The 16,101-nt window shown below is 42.4% G+C and overlaps 1 protein-coding gene across 1 annotated transcript in view; it reads right to left on the reverse strand.

The window, feature by feature from the left end:
- Positions 1 to 16,101, reverse strand: part of LOC308292378 (1-phosphatidylinositol 4,5-bisphosphate phosphodiesterase gamma-2-like) — a gene marked incomplete at both ends in the record, with an annotated part of 43,463 nt that overhangs the window by 18,870 nt on the left and 8,492 nt on the right. Inside the window, 14 exons of the mRNA XM_080734691.1 lie at positions 136 to 324; positions 4,252 to 4,400; positions 5,567 to 5,650; positions 5,858 to 5,914; positions 6,322 to 6,417; positions 7,286 to 7,454; positions 8,047 to 8,167; positions 9,901 to 9,986; positions 10,138 to 10,256; positions 10,749 to 10,826; positions 11,070 to 11,142; positions 11,368 to 11,396; positions 11,521 to 11,604; positions 15,936 to 16,020. Of these exons, the coding sequence (XP_080590817.1) occupies positions 136 to 324; positions 4,252 to 4,400; positions 5,567 to 5,650; positions 5,858 to 5,914; positions 6,322 to 6,417; positions 7,286 to 7,454; positions 8,047 to 8,167; positions 9,901 to 9,986; positions 10,138 to 10,256; positions 10,749 to 10,826; positions 11,070 to 11,142; positions 11,368 to 11,396; positions 11,521 to 11,604; positions 15,936 to 16,020 (1,419 nt within the window). The remainder of the gene's footprint in view (positions 1 to 135; positions 325 to 4,251; positions 4,401 to 5,566; positions 5,651 to 5,857; positions 5,915 to 6,321; positions 6,418 to 7,285; positions 7,455 to 8,046; positions 8,168 to 9,900; positions 9,987 to 10,137; positions 10,257 to 10,748; positions 10,827 to 11,069; positions 11,143 to 11,367; positions 11,397 to 11,520; positions 11,605 to 15,935; positions 16,021 to 16,101) is intronic.

Below are 16,101 nucleotides of genomic sequence, written 5' to 3' on the forward strand. Positions count from 1 at the left end.
GAATCAGAGTCAGCTTTAATGTCACATAGCAGCTTTACAGAGTAAAAAATGGGTGAAGCGACCGTATACTGTAGAAGCTCGACAAAGCCGGACTCACCATGGCCTGTGCGTGCGGTTAACTACTGTTTGACTTACCCCTCTTTCAGGTGTGGGTCAGGCTGAGGCATGGCATCTGTGAGACACAGTTGGAACTCTGGGTACACCATGGGGATGTCTTGATAATGCTGGATCAGAGTGTAGATGTCTGAGAAGTGGCGTTGAGACGTTAAGTTGTAGCCCTCTGGACCAGATTGAATACGACAGTGATGGACACGCCCACTGCGCCTATGGATATATGAACACAAATAAATGTAACATATCAGACACACATACTAATTCAATTCCCTCATCACACCAGTGATGTGTCCAGGTAGCTCAGTCAGTAGAGCTCTTGCCTTTGGAGCACGAGTCCGTGGGATAGATAGATAGATCCCGGACACCGCCAACTCAGCGGATGAGTATCATGGCGCCAGTTAGGCTTGGGTGCGTCGTCTGGTACATTGGCATGTACTGGGAGCTGGCCATGCTAATCTTCTATGTAATGTTCCAATTATATAATGCTCACATTATTGTATAGAAATTGAACATAATTATGTTCAATAATGTTGACATTTCCCAAATTGGATTAATACAGACAGATTAGTAACTATTCTTATAATGCTGTTGACAATTGACATTAGTCAAATTAGAATGATTCAGAGGAGATTAGCACGTCCATCTCTTCATTGAACCATGCTAATCTTTTCTGTATCATTCCAATTTTAGCTTTTATGTTAGTTTAAATATTAACTATTTTACCGCTTCGAAAGTTAACGCTCGTCCCAATTCTGAACGCGGCTCAAAGCCAATACGAACGCTCGTTCTTTTACCTTGTTTGATGACTGTAAGCTGATGAGGGGTTGCGCGGGTGTGTACAGTAAAAACATCTCCCGTAATGCTGCTTTCAAATCTCCACCACACGTAAACATCAATGATGTCCAATTCACTTCCTGGCTGTTCTCTGTGGACCTGATCTAGATTATGCACGTCTATGCTCTGAACAACGGAAATAGGGGAGGGCCATTTCACATCCATTGTTTGCATAAGGCTGCCCTCTGCCGCCAGCTTGGCTAAGTAAACATATAATAGGTCCAATGAAAAAAAATCGTTTGGAAATAATCAATAGATCTTTTTCTATAACATTGCAAAGGTAAGCTGCTTTTTGCTGGCACCAGCCCCAATAAATAAATAATAAATCTGGCAGTAAAACTGTTAAATGTGTTGAACTAACTTAAATTGTATTAGTACTACTCACAGAGGTAGGTTAACTCAATATTTTTGATTAGTATGATCACAATATTTTTGCTTAAGTGTTAATGTAGTTATTTTCAGTTTAAATTACTCATATTAAATGCATTACATTAAATGATCTAATATGAGTTATATTTACGTAATTACAAGCCAATAATATTTACTCAATGAAATTAGTCGGGGGATATCTTTAGAAATAGTGTCAAATCCTGGAATAAATTCCTTACCAAAAAAAATCTTCACCAATGTGTTTGTAAAGGTGTCTAGTAACACATCTCACCAAGACTGAAATTCAGTTTCCCTAGGAAAATCTTTGACAGCTAGGGTAATTCTGGGTCTCATTCACTCACTATATACACTATAGGGGGAAAAATCACTCCCAATAAATATGCTTTAAGTGGGATGCGAGGGGTCTAACTAGGTGTTTTTAATTATTCTGAATCCATTGCAAGCTTTTGTTTTGCACCAAAAACATTCCTTGGGCTAGAAATGGATCCCCATACCACTGTGAAAAGTGATGACTCATCACTAAACCATCATTTTATGGGCTGTTTTTAGCCCAATTAATGTTTTTTTGTGCAAAACAAATGCTTGCAATGGATTCAGAATAATTAAAAACACCTAGTTAGACCCCTCACATCCCACTTAAAGCATATTTTTGGGAGTGATTTTTTCCCGTATAGTAGTGTGTAGTGAGTGAATGAGACCCAGAATTGCCCTAGCTGTCAAAGATTTTCCTAGGGAAACTGAATTTCAGTCTTTGTGAGATGTGTTACTAGACACCTTTACAAACACATTGGTGAAGAAATGTTTTGGTAAGGAATTTATTCCAGGACTTTTTAAGATATCCCCCGACTAAATTGATTGTAAATAGTTGCCATCATTGTGGGCTCGCCTGTAAGGCGAGCACACTTTAGATATTGTCATTATTTATCTATCAGGCAGGCATAGCAGTCAGTCAGTCAACAGATCTCCTCAAAACTTCGGTTCCTTTCTACTCCTACATACTTAGACAGAAAATGAAAATAAAAACATCAATGTGTTCAGCTTACAGTGGCGAAGTGTTCTATTATTTTTTACAGCAATCGGCCAAATGGTGGCGCTGTAGGAAGCCTTCGAAAGTGCGAACTTTGAACAGATAGAGCTCATGCTCTGTTTGAGGTACAGCCATGAAACCTGTATACACGTATGCGTCTCCTCATGCCGAACAACTTTTACGCTCTGACTTTTAACCTCTGACCTTTAGATCCCCCAGAATTTTGAATTATATGAAAAACTGTAAAAATCTATCTCCTCCTGGGATTTTTGCGTTACGCGCACAAAACTTTTTTTCACATGAACTTTGGACCTATACGGTCAAACTGGCTGGTCGGATTTCTTTCAAAGTGAAATATTTTTTTTTAATAATTCAATCGTTATTGCGGTTTTATGCAAATTATTCTTCGGCCTCTAAATCATACATGCAAAGTTACACATTCATGGCATTTGGCAAAGATGTAGAGGGTTAGTCAAAGTATCACTGAAACCAATTTTATTCCAATCGGCCAAAGGGGGGGGGCGCTATACGAAGCGTTTGAAAATTCAAACTTTAAAGGGGCATAAGTCATGCCTCGTTTTGTTTGAAGACATGCAACTTGCTTACACGCGTGCTTTGACTCAAGCGGAAGACATCTGTGTCTTTGTTAAGTAAGCTCCGCCCTTAGATTTTCCGCCATTTTGAGCAGTTTGTAAAACGCTTAAACCCGCTTTTATTTGGAATTTTCGCGTCACGTCCACAAAACTTTTTTTACATGAACTTTGGACCAATATCTAAAGATCTGTCAGATCGGATTTTTTTTTTAAATTGAAACATGCTTTTTTAATAATTCAATGAATATTGCAGTTTTATGCAAATTATTCTTCTGCCTCTAAATCATACATGCAAAGTAACATGTTCATGGCATTTGGCAAAAATGTAGTGTTAGTCCAAATATCACTAAAACCAATCTTACTCCAATTGGCCAAAGGGGGGCGCTATATCATTTTGAGCAGTTTGTGAAACGCTTAAACCCGTTAGGATTTTTTTAGGAATTTGCATGAAACATTCTACACACAATCTAAGGACCTTTATCTAATGTAACTATGAAGTGCACACGCACAAATAATAATAATAATAATAATAAATATAGCTGCAAGCAGCGATAAAGTGGCCAAAGCCAAAAACACCTCAAATCATGAACACAGCCTGCAATGTGCGTGAAATCTTGCAAGCACATTCCCAATAGGTCAAGGAACAGATACCACCCTTCTTACATTGGCCTGTTATAGCGCCACCAGCGGGTCAACTTTTGCACAACACATTTTTGGAACAAAATGGACCAATCTTTGACGTCAGTAACGTCAAAGTGAGCACTGCCTGCGATCTTGACATTTTGTACTTTTATAGGCATTGTTTTCTGGCTTGAAGCGAGCCCACAATTGTTTCGAAGGAACAATATTTTCTAGTTTTATTAAGTAGCTCACGTGTAATGTTTTTAACAGTGTAGCGGGGACAAACTCCCACATGTTATTGGCTGATACCGACAATAAGCCCCTCCCAAACTACTTATTATATACACCATTGGTAACACAGCCTGCACAGGTTATTTTCTGCTAATAAGCCATAATGTTTAGTAAATTAAAAAGTTGTAACCTTTTTTTCTGGGTTTTTAAAGAAAGTTTTTACTGAATAGGTGTTTGGTCTACCAAGGTTGCTATTTCTATGCATTGATGTATTGATGTTGATGTATCTTGCTTATTGTAAACCGCTCTGGATTAAGAGCGCCTGCTAAATTGTACATTGTACCTGGATTCATGTTGTTTGGTAAACATATCATATCAGCGTGCACTCCTTAATATTCAGTTCAAGTTACACTATAAAAATGAATCAAGTAGACATAGTACCAGAAGGAGAGACTGCAGTCTCTGACAGATGTTTCACTCTCTCGGACCAAGAAGGTTCCATCTCTGCCACTTAACTCATGGAGCAGCCTCTCAGCCCTCTGCCTGCCGTTTGGTACACGGCCGTGGAACCACGGCTCCGAATGGTGGCGCTGAAATTTAGGTAAGACATAGAAAGGAGGAGGGGATAATGGCAAGACGTGAACGGGAGGTGAAATAAGGGAAATAAGAAAATAAGAAGTTGAACTGGTTTGTGAAAGAAGATGTGTGGAATAAGAAGGGTTTAGGATGGATCATTGCGTCAGTATAAGTGCAACACAGATGATTTACTATAATTATACATACAGTATATAATAACTAGTAAGACACCTCAGTGCGACAAGCGCCATAGTGATGTGGACATCAGGGATCTCTATGGGGCTGTTAAGTCTGACATCATTTTGTAAGCAGAGGAGAACTTTTGCCCCCAGTTTCCGTGAATCTTTTTACTATTTTTACTATTTACTAATTTTTCTTCTCTTTGTTGTTGAAAGGAAAGTGGTAGAATTAATACTTTAGTCGATATTTTTGTTTCGGATCTGTTGAAATAGCGAGGGACAGATATTGATAATAAATCTGTTTGGAGGTCTGACTACAAAATGATGTCACGGCTTAAAAGCCCCATAGGCATAAAAGTGATTTGTTCCCCTGGCATCTCCATATATGGGCATAAAAGGTATTTGTTCCCCCTGGCATCACAGGGCATCATTAATATTGATGACATCAGGGAACTAAATATATGGGCATGAAATGGATTCTGTTAGTGTGACTTCACAGTGAAGCCAGAGAATGATGTCAGAGCAGAGTGGCAAACTCATTCTGTTAGAGTGGTTCCCCTGACATCACAGTGATATCAGACCGAGCGACAAACCCATAGACCGTAAAACAACGGGCGAACATGAACAAGCTGTGACGTTTTTTCATAGTAAACTGCGACCTTCGGTAGCAATTAAACAAGCACTCTGGAATTTGCTGTGAAGAAAAGACAATTGCTAATTGAACTTATGATGAAAGTACAGCCCGACAAATGCCAGAATTTGGAGTCCGATGCCGACTTATCAATTTTGACTTTCTTTTTCTTTTTTTTCAAAAAGTGACAGATTTGAGTAAAGTTTCTTTTTGAGAATATCTTACTTGAATGTATTTATTTAAACACTTAAGCCCTATAACGCATTGTGGGCTTGTAGATCTGCCCTTTTTTATGGTGGTAAAAAGAAATCAGGACAAATCAGATGTATAGTGCTGATACCCAAAAAGTCAAATTATGATGAAAGTTTACCTCTCTGGGGTCTTCCGGTTGGTCCTCCTCCTCTGCATAATACAGTTTTTGATTTGAGATGATGCAGTAGTGTGTGTTCCACCGCTGCAAAGAAAATCCAACACAGATTAAAATGCATAGACAGAAAATGCACTTGTTTCACTTCGTTAGCGCAGTGGTTCTCAACATTTTGTACTGTGAAAACCAGTAAGACTCCCTAATCGGAGATAAGTGACCGTCAAAAACGTAGAGTTACTTAAGGCCCATACAAATGAGCCAGTGAGATGGGTCCCGAGCCGTGCTATGCAGTACCTCTTCTATGGGATCCCAGATATGCAGGTTACCAGTCTTCATGCTCTTTGTGTTGTCCTGCAAGAGAACAACAGACATAGAGAGATTTTAGACCCCCTTTCTACATCAAGTACTCAAAATGCACACCATAAGCAAGTGGGCGCAGTTGTCGCAAAGCCAACTTAAAAACTCCCAGAGCCACACTCAGTTTTCACAATGAGCATCATTATTATTTTTATTAACTATGTATGGCGGATTACAATAAGTGTTTTGCCATTGCATGTGGCAATAACTTCTCTCACACTCCCTTCCAAGCCAGAGTTAGGACTTAACTTTCACAACTCTCTTTCACATATATGCCAGTGTGCCAGTGATCACCCTCACCCTGTGCCAATGTTGGCACCCGTGCCTAGGTTGCCTACCCCTGGACTAAATACAGCAGAACAGGTACAAAATGAAGCCAGGGGATTTTGCAAGGCACCAACCTCCTCATGGGCCTCAGCGCCTTGCTGACGTGCAGCCGAGTGTTGCTGGGAGGCGGATGCTGCTGAGCCACTGTCGTCTTCCTTCTTTGTCTTGTGCTGCAAGACAAACACAGAACATCACAAGTTCTTTGGTTTTACTGTTAACTCTTGCCACTAGGCCACCATGACAGGAGTTGGGGTAGAGAATCTTGTGCTTTCCTGTGTGCGTGCGTGTGTATGTTAGGAGGAGTGGGAAATAAATAACCGATTCACTCAAATATCGCAATTTAAAATGCCACATTTTTTTCCGATTTTAAGTACTGAATCTTTTTTTTTTCATGTCGGAAAGACTGACTGACATTATCTGGTTGTATCATTCAACTTTTCATTGTTTATATTGCTTAGTCGTTTAAAATAGTATAGTATAAATAGTATAAAAAGTAACCTGAGGGTGGGAGGAAATTGCAGTATTATTAAGAATCACGATATAAATCAGGAACGGCAAGAAGCGCACCACCTACGTATTGAAGCACTGCGACGTGACAGCGTAGCTAACAACACCAGGTGGATAGGAGAGTGTGGAGCAGTGGAGGACAGCAATCCAGGAGTCCTGAGTTGGTGTTGGCTAGACCGCACTCTCGCACCACATCACTATTACTAAGATTATTTTCCATTTTCCCCATGGCTAGTGTTTATTGTTACTCCCCGTTCTAAACTTGTTCTAAAAAAGCTGTGGTTCCGGTGGTTAGTTCCGGTTGGCGTTGCATTGTTTTTGTTCCCCACATAATGCAAATCAATTTGTTTATTCTCACTAGTCGCGCTACAAGTTACAGGGGAATCATTCTGGAGGTGCACGGCACCGGTGGTTCCGGCCACCTGACTAAAAAAATACGTAAAAACTACAAAAAGTTATTTCCACTCCCGACCGGATCGGAAACCCGAAAATGGTATTGATCCCAGGCTTAAACTGAGATAGACTGTGTACCTTGATGATAATCTTGTCCATGAGTTGTGTTGGAGAGGGAAGTTGTTTGGCATTTTCTTCCACAGGTTCGGTCAGCAGCTTCTCCCCGAACTCCTCCTTAAAGATCTTAGCCATCTGAGACTGCTGCTCTTCGCCGCAGTGCTGCTCAATGGACAGGATCACTGGGTAACTGTGGTATGACATAAGAATAACAACAACCAATTATTTAGTGTGTGTGTGCGCGCGCGCATGTGTGTGTGCGCATGCGTGTGCGCCCACAGGCATGTGTTAGAGCAGTGGTTCTTTTCCTGATTGCTGAATCCAAGTAACCCCTTTAATCGACAACATTTTGACAAGAAAATACTGACATCAAAAGTCCAGTTTTTATGTCAATATATTGAAAATAAAAGTAAGTAGCCTGTTTTCTATTCTAATCTATTCAATAACAATAATTCGTACTTAATGTGGTTTAAAGCTTTATGGAGCAGCACGTTCACATACATAAGTCAATGTTTTATCATTAAACAAAACAGTAAAATACATTTTCCATTTTCCCTCAAGTAGGCTACCCCTTGTAGTACCTATGTGTACCCCTAGGGGGCAATGAATGGTGGTTTCATTGAATGACTGATTACTTTATTAACAAGTGTGTTAACGTACAGGTAGTATATGTTCAAAGGTTATGCTAGAAGGATAACACAAAAAGTCCAAGGGGCTTATTATTGTTTCCAGTGTACTGGTGACAATATCTGAAGTTGAGAGAGGCTTATTCTGACACCAACTGTGAGGTGATGAAGGCATGCTCGTTGATGGCTCTGACCACATCTGCAAACTGGATTCTAGACGTGGGGGTGTGTCCATGGTAGATGACTGGCTCCACACCAGGGCCATTCCAGCAGTCCACTGCAATTATACAAAGGATACTTCAAATCATGCAATCCAATGTCTAGTATACTAGTAAGACACCTCAGGGTGACTTGCGACCTCAGGGTGACATGCGACCTCACGCCAATTCTGGGAATGACCATATATGAACTTTTTATTTTATTTTATCCTTTATTAATAATAATATGTATCCATATACATACAATATGGGCATAAAAAGCAAGCAGGGCCTTGGTGAGTTAGGGCCTTGGTTTGATGCCTGTGGATCACCATATATGGGCATAAGGGGGTAACCTAACATTCTCATTTTCGGCCTCCATTTTCTGTACAATGTCACGTGACATCCCTTTTATGCCCATATATGAGTAATTCTGTACCACATCACTGTGATCAACTTTCGCTTTGCCATGCAATCAGCTTCAGAGCAGTGATGTGGCACAGAGTGACAGTGAGTCACAGTGATGTGGTACAGAATGACTCATATATGGGCATAAAAGTGATGTCACGTGACATCACTTCCTGTACTGAAAAACACGTGACATCACACTGACATCACTACCTGTACGGACGGACAGAGGTCAGACAAGCGACAAGGTTTTTCAGGGTATAATGCGACCTTCGGTCACAAAAAAACATATTTGGAAGCATAAATACATTTTATATCAGCATGCAGGTTGTGAGCATGGCACAGGGGTAAAGTTACTGCACCACACCACAAAGATAAGGGTTCGATGTGGTGACTCCTGCCGGGCCAGTTGCTCAAATGAACTCAATGGGCCTTATGCACAGCAGCCATGTTGGAAAAATAATTAGCCTCTTCCTTACTTCCATGAAAGGTGTTACCAATGATACTAAGAACTTCTGGGGACTCAGATTACCAATAGTAACAAAGGCTCTGTTCCATTCTGGTCAAGTCAGGGTGCTGCTGATGATGTATGTGCGGGAGCGTGTCGCTGTTACTACATCTCATCTTTTCGACACCCGACTCTAACCCTCACCCTAACCCTAACCTCCGTGGAGTGAGTCGCTAACCCTCCGGTCGAAATGATGGTCGTTCGAAAGAGCGCGATTTCCCTTGTATGTGCATGTTGGCTCACTGGAAACACACTCTGTTATACTGTACACTAGTGGGTCTCAAAGTGACCTTGAGGCGGTTCCAAATGGCCCCTTATGGGTCTGTAACTCTGAGAGTGTACAAATGGAATCATTTTGTTCCATTTGTAGTTTGTGCGTTGTGAGCTAGTAGGTCTGCTGTTTTCGGCCATACTGTGCGACGTCATTCGCAAGCGCAGGACCCCAGCGCCGAAGTCCTAGGCCGAGCCAAAGTTCGACTGACATCGGCAAGGCATTGTTGGTATTGTTGGTATAAATAAAAATGACATTTGACTCTGTCATGTTAAAATAGAGAGTGACAGTGTTTGCAAGTTTTCCAGCAATTATTTTTCACAAGAAACAGGAATTTCAACAGGGATTTTGTTGTTCATTAGCATAGGGCAGGCATTGCCTGAAGCTGATATTTCTGTCTGGCTGCCTCTGTGCAGCGGGGGGGGCGGGGGGTGGGGGGGAGGCACTGAAATATACTGGGGAACTATACCTTGAAATATACTGGGGATATACCTGTTCAAATCAGTCTTACTGATTTCAGCTTTAATTGTTTGTTAATTCATGTTACTGGCTGGTAGATATAACTGTACACCGGGAGAGAAACACAAAACGATTTCCTGATACTGTATTTTAACCCTTCCACTGACACTCTATGCAGCGACATCCGAGGCGCAGGCAGCGTACGTAGGCTTCTGTGGACGACTTGCTGGCAAACTGGTCACCTGTCAGGTACCTTGAAGACAGACATGTTCAATTGAGGTTAGATTTCTCAATAATTTCTCATAAAAAGGAAACTGTACCGTATAATATGTCTAGGATTTGTGTGTGCGTGTACGTGTGTGTGTACGTGCGTGCGTGTGTGTGTGTGTGACGTCTGTACTGACGTGTTGTGCGAGGAGTTTATCCAGTAATGAGACAGAGGTTTGTTCATGCCCTGGTTGTTGATCTCTGAGAACTTCTCGTCCCAAATGGAGTTCTCCTTGGAAAACAGGAAACTTAAGAACTGTGAGTGATAGAGAAGACTGGAGTCAACTTTGACAGTGCTTGAGAGAGAGACAGAGACAGACAGAAAGAGGTAGACAACCATTCACGGACAGAGAAAGTTTCTCTTCTTTGCCTTATTGCATTTATCCACGGTCCTATAAATTCAAGGGGACAGGCCTCTAAAATGAGCACTACACCCAGTTTTTCATCTTCATAATTGGTCCTCACTAATGTTGTCCATGATAAGATTTATGAGTTACCATGTCTTTAACAAACACACACGCACATGCACACGCGCACGCACACACACGCACGCACGCACGCACGCACGCACGCGCACACACACACACACACACACACACACACACACACACACACACACACACACACACACACACACACACACACACACACACACACACACACACACACACACACACACACACACACACACACACACAGCAATAAAAAAAAGTGAATACAAAAAGAAAGTTAATACAAAATAAATCACCTCACTGACAGTCAGGTCTTTCCTGGGTCTTTCTTGGGTTTTCTCTCTGACTTTGTCATCATCACCGGCCCACGACTCCTGAGGATGAGAGAGGAAAGGAAACAACGAGAGAGAGAGAGAGAGAGAGAGAGAGAGAGAGAGAGAGAGAGAGAGAGAGTGAGAGAGAGAGAGAGAGAGAGAGAGAGATTGGGAGAACGGCTGTCTCATATGTCTGCCAGGTACCACCCTAGGCTAAATTTGGCCCAAAAAAAGTGAGCCCTTGGGAATCCAGTCAAATATAAGTATAGGGTTTAAATACAACAGAACAGATGGTTCCTTTACCCTCTGCTGATGTAGAAACGCTTGGAAGTCACGGAGCAAAACTTCAGATTCAGGATAAACAGGATAATTCGTGCTGCAAGACAGAGAAGATCCAATATACACATTATACAGTGAGACCACCATGGACACAATATATGATATCAACATGTCCAATCGAGATAAATATAATGAAATATTCTGTGTTCAAAAATAAGAATTATAAGGTACAACTATCCTAATAGCCCCAAGGTAAAACTATTAAACTTGCAAAGCAATTGAAAACCACAAAATAAATCTGCATTTATTATGAGAGGCTTACCCCTTGATGAATTTAAACTCCTCAAGGATCTGAGATGGAAGAATGATAGAGTTAATGATACATGGCATGGCATGGCAAGAGGAATTGGAATGTTCAGTGTTTAAGAAGAATTGGAATGTTCAGTGTTTTCTTAAAACAGCAGCACTCCCTCACCCTTTTCTGTTCTTCAAACATGATGAGGTTGTACACCATGTGAAACTGCTCACAATTTATCTTGTCTTTTGTTGCTCTCACTACCTGTGAAAGCAACAGGGGGGAAACAAAAGAGTTTTCATACACGATATGCACAATTGCACATACAGCACAGTTACATGCAAAAAGGTTTACAATAGATTGATCAAGCGTCCAGACTTTCTTTTTGACCAACGTGAGACTTCTGTCTGCTTGTAGGCGTGAACATGTGTGATCTTGTCTTAAAGCTATCGTTGAATACAATATGCCCAACTGTTTATTTTTTTATCGATACATATCAACACAATTTCCCATTTATTGTAGTCTGAATCTCACATCCCAATCAACAGAAACCGTAAGAAAGTCACAGAGATGTGCACTGAAGGAGTAGTTCACCCAAAAAAGTGACGTATTGTTTTGTTTTTGTTGCATTGATGAGACAATAATTTGATGACCGGCAGACTCAAAGCTGTATTTTGATTGTCTTAAGTACCAGCTCTTATGCCTTAACTTATAGGCCTGGTCATACTGTCTCCGTCAGTTTCTTGCTCTGACTGAAACCTGGATAGCCCCAGAAAACACGGCGACTCCTGCTGCCCTTTCGGTGGCTCATAAATTTACACACAGTCCCCGCCTAACGGGCTGTACGGGGGGTGGCACCGGTATTCTAATGGCTCCCAAATGGGATGCCCGTGTGTTAAACCTCACTCACCTTGCTCTGTCCACATTTGAATGTCATGCTATTTCAATAACACAACCTGTACCTCTCACCATCATTGTACTTTATCGCCCCCCAGGGACCCTCGGGGATTTTCTGGAAGAACTGGACTCTCTGATCAGCTCATTTCCTGAGGACGGAACACCGCTGATCCTACTGGGTGATTTCAACCTACCAACTGCAGAGAAGCGTCTTCCCGTTACATCCCTATTGTCGTCATTTGACCTGTCCCTTACCCCTTCCCCTCCCACCCATAAGGCAGGGAATGTATTGGACCTTGTGTTCTCCCGAGCCTGCTCCCCATCTAACCTTACTGTTACCCCTATGAAATACTCAGATCACTGCTTCATAACCTTCTCCCTCTCCCTCTCTATCCGCAGATCTAAACAGACCCACCCTCGGACTGTCACCACACGACGCAACCTGAAGACCCTGGATCCCTCAACTCTCTCCTCCTCCATCCTCTCCTCCCTCCCAACCCCAGATGCCATTCCCTCTCTCCCTCCTGACACTCTAACCTCTTCCTTTCTCTCCTCTGTCTCCTCAGCGTTCGATCGGCACTGCCCTCTCTCGACCAGGCCAGCACGCTCAAATCCACCGGCTCCGTGGCTATCTGAAACCCTCAGAACTGAGCGAACACCTCTCAGGGCGGCAGAGAGGAAGTGGCACAAGTCGAAGCGACCAGAGGACCTAGCTCACTTCCATGGACTCCTGTCAGGTTTCTCAGTCGCACTCTCCACTGCAAAATCATCATTCTACCACACAAAGATTCAATCATGTACCTCAAACCCTAGGAAACTGTTTAGCACCTTCTCAACTCTCCTCAAACCCCCTCCTCCCCCCCCTCCGTCATCCCTCTCAGCGGATGATTTTGTCACCTACTTTGAAAAGAAGGTTGATGATATCAGTAGTTCATTCTCCCATCTCCCCCAGAATACAGGTTCTAACACACAGAATTGTATCCCTAACATAACATGTCTGTCCTCCTTCTCCCCTCTCTCTGCAGATGACGTCATAAAACTAGTGACTTCCTCTAGACCTACCACCTGTGCCCTGGATCCAATCCCTTCTCCACTCTTCCAGACGATCGCACCTGACCTACTCCCCTTCATAACCGCCATCATCAACAGTTCTGTAACCTCAGGCTGTGTCCCAGCTGCCTTCAAGGCAGCCAGAGTATCACCACTCCTCAAAAAACCAACTCTTGACCCCTCGGACGTCAAGAACTACAGACCGGTATCCCTCCTCTCATTTCTTTCAAAAACCCTTGAACGTGTGGTCTCTAACCAGCTTTCTCTCCATCTCTCACAGAACAACCTGCTGGATCCCAACCAGTCAGGTTTTAAACCGGCCCATTCTACAGAAACGGCACTCCTAGCAGTCACAGAAGCACTCCATGCTGCCCAGGCGGCCTCCCACTCTGCAGTCCTGATTCTTCTGGATCTATCAGCAGCATTCGACACAGTGAATCACCAGCTGCTCCTGGACACCCTTGCTGACCTAGGCATCACCGGGACGGCACTAAAGTGGTTTGCCTCCTACCTGTCGGACCGGACCTACCAGGTCTCATGGAAAGGTTTGCTTTCATCCCCCCGAACCCTCCACACGGGAGTCCCCCAGGGATCCGTACTTGGCCCTCTGCTTTTCTCCCTGTACACCAAATCCCTTGGTGCTGTAATATCTGCTCACAATCTATCCTATCACTGCTACGCTGATGACACTCAACTGTTTTTGTCCTTCCCCCCTTCTGCCACCCAGGTGGAAGAACGCATTGCTGCATGTCTGGCCGACATCTCACAGTGGATGTCAGCCCACCACCTTAAGCTGAACCCGGACAAGACAGAGCTACTCTTCTTCCCAGCTAAGTCTTGCCCCATGCAAGATCTCACTATTTCCATAGATAATGCATTGGTGACTTCAGTTCCTACTGCTAGAAACCTTGGTGTGGTCCTGGACAGCCAGCTATCATTCAAGGCACACATTGCATCAGTCACCCGGTCCTGTAGGTTCACACTCTATAACATCCGTAAGGTCAGACCCTTCCTCACCCAGGAGGCAGCCCAGCTCCTCATTCAGACATCTGTCATATCAAAGCTTGACTATTGTAACTCTCTCCTCACTGGTCTCCCGGCATGTGCACTTAAACCTCTCCAACTGATCCAAAATGCCGCGGCACGACTGGTCTTCAACCAGCCTAAGTTCTCACATGTCTCTCCCCTTCTCCGCAGCCTCCACTGGCTCCCGGTTGCGGCCCGCACTGAATACAAAACACTGATGCTGACCTTCAAAGCAGCCAAAGGTATGGCTCCTCCATACCTCCAAAACCTGATCAACCCCTACACCCCCACCCGCTCACTTAGATCAGCCAACACAGGGATGCTGACAGAACCCTCGCTAAAAACTCCAGGGCAAAAATCCACTCGTCCGAGACAGTTTGCCCTCCTGGCCCCCAAGTTGTGGAATAAACTCCCTGTCGCACTTAGAACGACGGACTCACTCGCTAGCTTTCGCCGTGGACTGAAGACTCACCTTTTCAGACTCCACCTAAACCCATAGCACTACAGAAAAGTCAGTGACCATACATGAAGCTAGTTAGCATTAGTTTTTTGTCTTTAGGTTTTTAGAACTTTGATTATACTGTGTTTTTTCTAGATAAATATCCATTTGCATTTGTTATATTGTTGATGTTCTGACATATTATCTTGTTTATTATTGTGATGTTATCTGCTTATTGTAAGTCGCTTTGGATTAAAAGCGTCTGCTAAATGCCTAAACTGTAACTGTAAACTGTCCGACCACCGAACTTTTGTTGACCCGAACTTTCAGAAGAAAAGTTTGGTGGTTGGAGACAGTATGGACAGGCCTTTAAGTTAAGGCATAAGAGTTGGTACTTAAGACAATCAAAATAGAGCCCTCCACTGAGTCTCCTATTGAAGATCAACATTTAAAAAGGATTGGCTCAGGAATGTGACAAAAACATAAAAATCGCCATGAATTCGAGGCTATATGGGGTGTGTAATTGATAGTAGGTCTATATGTCTTTTGTACTTTCTCTTGTACGGTATGAGGACAGTCATTTCTCCTCTTTATCCCCGCAAGACCTGAATTAATTTCTACTTGACAATATTTATTTTTTTATTTTTTAATCAGATGGTGTTGTAGAAATCCTAATCAGAGGAAAATATAATGTTTGAAAAAAATGTTGTAAGGTTTTATAGCCATAAATCATCTAATTTACATTTTGGGGATATTTTTCACAATAATAACATATGTACATGTTCTAGACATTCTAATGATCACCAAAAAAATTACTACAGACATTTTACTTATGTTTTTGCGAGGGATAGCTTCAGTGAAAAAGTGAGATGTTGTTCGTCTAGACTTTGGAATGTCGGCCTCTGTGGGGGGTGTGAATGTCAGCCTCTGTGGGGGTTATTTACCGCTATATGCAAATATCGTGGCCAATGGCATTGTAAAACTAAACAATAGGATCCAATGGTGATGTTAATGTGAAAAAAGAACAGGAAACTAATTATTTAAACAATTCTTTTTGATAAAATAAAAATGTTGCCAAAAAGCTACACTTGGCCTTGCGGGATTATAGGGTAATCGTTTTTCTGTTATTCTATGAATAATCCTAAGTGAAAAATCATCAAGTTTAAGACAAGGAAGACCATACCTGGAATTGACGTTTGAGGAACTTTACGTCAGGGACCTTGTAGTTCAGCTGAGGGCACAGTGACTTCAGCTCCTTCAAGCTGATGCTGTAGCGTGACAGACATGTTTTGTTAATAACCTGCAGCTCTAGTAAGAAGGAAGAGACTGAATTTAAATATTCTATTCTA

This window comes from Nannobrachium achirus (assembly GCF_963921795.1).
Source record: "Nannobrachium achirus genome assembly, chromosome: 10".
In the NCBI taxonomy this organism is placed as follows: Eukaryota; Metazoa; Chordata; class Actinopteri; order Myctophiformes; family Myctophidae; genus Nannobrachium; species Nannobrachium achirus.